At 44.8% G+C, this 6,000-nt stretch overlaps 1 protein-coding gene across 1 annotated transcript in view; it reads left to right on the plus strand.

The window, feature by feature from the left end:
• Positions 1 to 3,449, plus strand: part of FBLN2 (fibulin 2) — a gene marked incomplete at its 5' end in the record, with an annotated part of 59,929 nt that extends 56,480 nt beyond the window's left edge. Inside the window, one exon of the mRNA XM_083869646.1 lies at positions 2,361 to 3,449. Within this exon, the coding sequence (XP_083725772.1) occupies positions 2,361 to 2,718 (358 nt within the window). The 3' untranslated portion in view covers positions 2,719 to 3,449. The remainder of the gene's footprint in view (positions 1 to 2,360) is intronic.
• Between the last annotated feature and the right edge of the window lie 2,551 nt (positions 3,450 to 6,000).

Consider the following 6,000-nt stretch of genomic DNA (forward strand, 5'->3'; position numbering starts at 1 on the left):
TGTCTGGTTATCCTTTGTTCTCCCAAGCCCCAGAGCCCCTGTTTGCCCTCCAGCTGCTGCTGGAACAGCAGAGATCAGAGCCTGCAGCTCTACTTGCAGCTCTAAAATGGCTCTGTTTATAATTAAGTTTTAAAGTAAGATCTTCTGTGCCGTTTGTATCAGAGCAGGAGCAGCCAGGCTGCTCGGTGCTCCACTTTTACAGTGGGTTTGGGGCTCCCTGTTTAATATTCAGATTGCAATCCCTCAGTGTTGGAGGGGAACAGGATGCTGAGCTTGCCAGGCCACAGGGCTCCAGGAATGGCACATCCCCAGCTCCTCAGCAGCCCCAAAATCTCCCTACCAATTTCCTTCCTCGGTGGCTGCCAGTGCTTTGGAAATCTATATTTAGTTGCCCATGGCTTAAAACATACTTTTCCTCCTTACAGAACTGAGCAGCTTTGCCAGCTGAGGAGCTTTTTCCCACTCCTGTGTTTTAGGTGCTTTTTAGGGTCTCATTTCCTTGGAGCAGAGCCCCAGCCCTTTGAGGGATGAGCCCCTGGCTCCCCTTCCCTGCTCTGTGCTGTTTGCAGCCTGCCTCTGGCTCGTCGTGGTGCAGCTCCCATAGCTCCCCATGTCTGAGATCCCTGCCTCGGGCTGCATTGCTCCACAACTGCACACTCAGAAATGTTCATGGGCACTGGGAGGGCAGAGCAAGCAGCCCCTGATCACACACTGTGGTTCAGGACTGGGCTTTGTCCTGGTGCCTTTGGGGCTACCTAAAAACAGAGACCAGACAGAGTTAAGGGAATAAAAAGCAGATCTATTTGTTGAAGGCCCTTCAGGTACATTTAGGGCAGACAAAGCCCCCCAGGGGCTGCACCCAAAAATGGACAACAGGTCATGGGTGTTCACAATTTTATCAATTTGGTCCATTTGCATATTGAGGGTTCATCTTCCAATTACAGGTTCAGATAATGAAGTCATTACCCCAAGTTTGCTGCTCCCAACTCACTTTTGTTTCCATCTCTGGGGGCCTGAGGCAGTGAGGGGTCCTTGATTGCCAGGTCTGGAGAGGAATTGTTGTGTCTGCCCAAAGTGGGGAAGCAGCAGCTCACACTGTGTGTGGAGTTTAGAGCTCTACACTAAAGAACTGCAGGGTTACAAATAGATGAGAATAATAAAAGCTAAAATCCTGAGGTGTCAGTCAGATCCTTGGCAATGCCCCGAGGGTTTGGTGTTTCTCCCTGCTATCCCCTGCCCACTGAAGGTGCCTGATACAGGTTGGCATGTGGTCAGAATGTAATAAACCAGGTGTAAATGTATTCATCTCTGAGGGTCCAGCCTTTGCAGAGAAGTGGCTAAAATTAATTAGCCAGACCGCTCTTCAGAGGTGTTTTGTAAAGCAAAAGGTTTAATAAGGAAAAATATCAAAATTACAAATGTTACAGAAAACAAAAGATAAAGCCGTGCATGGGTGTCTGAGAAAACCTCTGACACCTTGCTAAAACACTCCAAAAAGCCTCTCCTTTTTTTGTGCTCCTTCATAAATACTGAATATTTTAGGAGAGACAACTTGGCCTGCTACCAATAAAATCACCAAGAGCCTCTCAGAGCCCAGTCCATGTTCTTGTACTGGCACTGAGGCAATCACTGCTAGGAGGGTTGTTGCAATAGGACACAAAATAAAGATGCTTGACTCCAGTCAGAAGGCAGTAAAAATCAGAAGCTTTATTTATAGTTCATTCAGCCCTTTTATAACATGCTGGGCTAAAAGGCACATTATTGGTCCATAGGGCTGACACCTCTCCCATTGGCTGAGTAACAGAAATACCAAACAACACCTGTCGTTATGGGAAAGGAATATTGTTTACACAAGGTTGTTTTGGGAAAAAGAAAAACTGTTGAAAAATTTCTCTTGGGAAGAGCTCAGCAATTCTCAGGCTCAGAAAATATCAGGTCCACAGGGTATGGAAGTTTCTGGGTTCTTTACCTTAAGGAGTCTGTAGCTAGAGGACATGAAATGAAGGACACTTATGTACTCAGTTTGTCAGAGCAAAAAGAGAGGTGGTTTATTTTTCGCTTGGGTTTATATAGTCTTTGGAGTTTGACTAGAGATTGGGCAATGAGGTTGACACCTCTCTGACCCCACTGGTCAAACTACAAGTCTATCAATTGTCTCTCCTCTAGAGAGGAATGCAAAACCAATCACTTTGTTTATGTTACAATCCATGAAAAACTCCAGTACAAAAATACAAACATCAAAAAGCTAAAATAAAAATCAGAGCAACAGGGGTCAGTCTTAAACTTTTTCCTATATGGAAAGACACCTGCTGGGTGTGAGAAGTGCCTCCCTACAGGTGCTTCCCTCCTCTTTTCCCCAGGCGGTGCGAGCGCATCGGCTGCTTCAACTTCCTGGAGTGCCAGAGCACGCCGGTGCGCATCACCTACTACCAGCTCAACTTCCAGACCAACATTGTGGTGCCAGCTCACATCTTCCGCATCGGGCCCTCGCCCGCCTACGCCGGGGACAGCATTGTGCTCACCATCACCAGGGGCAACGAGGAGGGCTTCTTCAGCACCCGCAGGCTCAACGCCTACACTGGCGTCGTCTTTCTGCAGCGCCAGGTGAAGGAGCCCAAAGACTTCCTGCTGGACGTGGAAATGAAACTCTGGCGGCAGGGAACCTACACGACTTTCCTCGCCAAGATCTACATTTTCATCACAGCTCACGCCTACTGAAGCCCGTGCTGCTGGCGTTGGATTTTTTGTTTGGTGCTATGCTCTTTAACTGGTCTACCAAAGCTTAATACCGTTGAACTGGCAATTCCATGTATCTAGCCTTGATATTATTTTTCTATCGTTGCTTTAAACTTTCTTATTGGTTGTGTAAATTAAGTTAATTTTTATCTTTTTACATTCTGTTTCCCTATGCAATTCTGTACACCATCATCTGCCAATGAACGAAGGAAGGGTTAGAAAGGCAGTACGAACCTTGTGATAAATATTAGGAAAAAGTTTTTTACAGGAAGGGTGATAAAGTATTGGAAGGGTCAACCTGGGGAGGTGGTGGAGTCACCATCTCTGGATGTGTTTAAGAAAAGACTGGATGTGGCACTCAGTGCTATGGTTTAGTTGAGGTTAGGGTTGGGTTGGACTTGATGATCCTGGAAATCTCTTCCAACCTTGTGATTCTGTGATGTGCAGTTATTTTTAGGTGTAGTCACTTCTGCAGGGTATTGCACTGGAGAGGGAAGGTGTTCATGTGGGAGTGCTGGGAAGAAAAAGCCATGGAATGATTTCTCTTTCTGACACAGAGTTCTGGTTTGGCCGGGCCCATGGCCTCGCTGAGGTGTCTGTGCTGAGGAGCTGAGCCCAAGGCCGTCTGTGGACACTGATGGTGACCCTACCTCCTGCTCCCAGGTTATTTCCCTCCTTCCAACTTTCATAATATGTTGCCTTAAAATATATATAAATAAAAGGAAACTCCACCAGTGAAAAAGCCTATGGGTGAGTCTTGCTTTAGTAGGAGTCCTCATGTGCTGAATATTTGTAAGACCAAGGCCTCACCAGAATGCGACATTTTAAGGTGAAAGCTCAAATTGCCATTTTTAGTAGTTGTCTTCAAAGGTGCTGGTGTTCCTCTGTTCCTCACTCTAAAATATGTAAGTGTAGATTTGAAGCTTCGTAATTTTTAAAGGAATGTCCAAATGGAAATAATGAAATAATAATTACTGCTCCTTATTTTAAAGCTTGGGTGTGTCCCTGAGCAATAACTTGCAATTTTAAACAGACAAAGAGGGGATTTGCTTCTCTGCTTCAGAAAAATGCCTCCAGTGGTGTTGCCAAACGATGCAGAGAAAAATGCCAGTGAAATTGGTGGGTTCTATTTTGCCATTTAGGAAAGAGCATAATCAAAGTTTTGAGCTCGATTTCCTCTGATTCTTCAGGGAACTGGATGAAGGCCAAAGTTGGAGGCCAGATCTGGCAAAGCATAATACAATCAAAGTATTTATTAGAATTTAGAAATGAATATCAGAACTTCTTTTTAGCTGTTTTCTCTTTTTTTTTTTTTTTTTTTTTTTCCCCAAAAAGCTCCAATGTTGCAATTTTCTGAGCTTCCTTTGTTCCAGCTGTAAGTATTCTGCAAAATGTTTTAAAGGAAAAACATAGCTACAAGCTATGGACGTTTATTTCTCTGCAGTTTAATAATCCTAGAATCCCAGGTTGGATGGGGCCTCAAGAATCATCTGATCCAACCTTTCCTGGCAAAACAATAACACGTTCTTTCCTACAGGAGATCTTATTTTGATCAATGTGTATACAAAAAGAAATGGAGAAATTGAATCTAACACATTTTTATGCCATATTCAGCGATTTTATTATGTTGTAAAAATTGCATCTAAAAATCTTGTAAACATCACCTATATGGTGAGAGTTAATGTTCTGTATTCACTATGTCCTCAGGCCAGTCTCTACCACTTCAAGTCACTCCTTTAATTTGGACGTCCTTAAAATAAAGGGCAAATTTTCTGTATCTGAGATCATAAAATCCCATTAGCAGGGAAAAATTATTTATGTTCCCCAGCTGTAAAACAAGGACTATCAGTGAGCTTGCATACATCAAACTTCTCTTTGTTGTTGTTTTTTTTTTTTTTTTTTCTATAAAAAACCATTTAGCAAAATATCTTCTTCCATCCATCTTTTGTTTTCCATAGTTAACAGTTCTGTAAGCATGCAACATGGAAGTGCCAATAGAGAAAGGCATGTTTGTGCCATTTGTCATCCCAGTTAATTCCTGTCTGACAGCTCCAGGCCTTCCAGCCCCATCCTGCACACGTTCAGGGGTGACACATTTCTCCAAGCCCCACTGGGGCACTGCAGGAGTCACCAAAAACCCAAGTTTTCCATCAGCATTAGGATTTGATTGAGCTCAAATGACACCCAGGCCTCGACTGTGCTTCTTGTCAGAGAACAAATGGACAAGTAATTTGTTACTGGGAGACCTTTTGCTGACTGAAACCAGCCACAGTCAATCATATTAAGGATCTGGCAGGTTTTAGCACCAACTCTTCATTTTTCAGACAGGTAATTGATGAAGAAAGTTTTAGGAAAGGCTTTGCATACTATTAGAAGGAAAATGCTCTGCTGGGAAGAGGAGTGTCTTCATCTGCAGTTGGGAAAGGTTGGAAAGGGTTGCTTGGTGCAACTGGCCAGAGCCAGGGGAAGAATTTCAGGACATTCTTCTGCTTCCAGATTAACCAGAGGAGGGTTGTAGCTTTTCCCACCCCAAAGAGTTGTCCTTGTCAGTTCAAGGGGAGCAGGAGCAGTCAGCACTGCACCCTTTGCTTGCCCTGGGGCAGTGCCCCTGGCTCGACTTGAGCAGCCTCACCCCACCCACAGGGTGATGTGCTTTCATATGGTGTCAGTGGCCTTGAAGTGGAATTTTTGTCTCCTTCAAGTGGTCCAGCTCCTAAAGGCCCAGTCCCCATCTCCAGGAATGTTCCTTGCCCTTTATTTGGCTGGGAAACCTGTGTGTGTGTGTGTGTGTGTCCACGTGCACTGGAGGTCTCAATGGAAGGAGTTCAGGCCTGGGCTGCATTGCTGTTTCTTTCCTTTTGAGTAGGTTTCATTTATTCCCTTTGCTCCTCTGTGGCCACCCCACCCCTTGCCTGGCTGAGGTGAATTAAGAGCAGCTACACAAGAGCTGTGCAAGCTGATAAAGACAACAGCTGCAAACCTCATAAAGAATATAGCTGACCTGGGCCATCTGTTCTAGATGTGTAAAAACTCAGATTCTTGGTGGGTTCCCCAAGATGGAAATGGCCTTGCTATGACCTGCCCTGAGTGAGGCTTGCTCTGCTCAGCTTTATTTGCTCCTGCCTTGATAAAATCTGACCTCTCTGCACTCTGCAGTTGTATTCCTTGGGAGATCCGGTGATCCCAGAGACTGAGCAAGACCAAATGAGCTGCTGGAAAGAAGAAATGTTCCTCTGTGTGTTTGCTGGAAATTGGACTGGGTCT

This window comes from Zosterops lateralis (genome assembly GCF_965231275.1).
Source record: "Zosterops lateralis genome assembly, chromosome: 11".
Lineage (NCBI taxonomy): Eukaryota > Metazoa > Chordata > Aves > Passeriformes > Zosteropidae > Zosterops > Zosterops lateralis.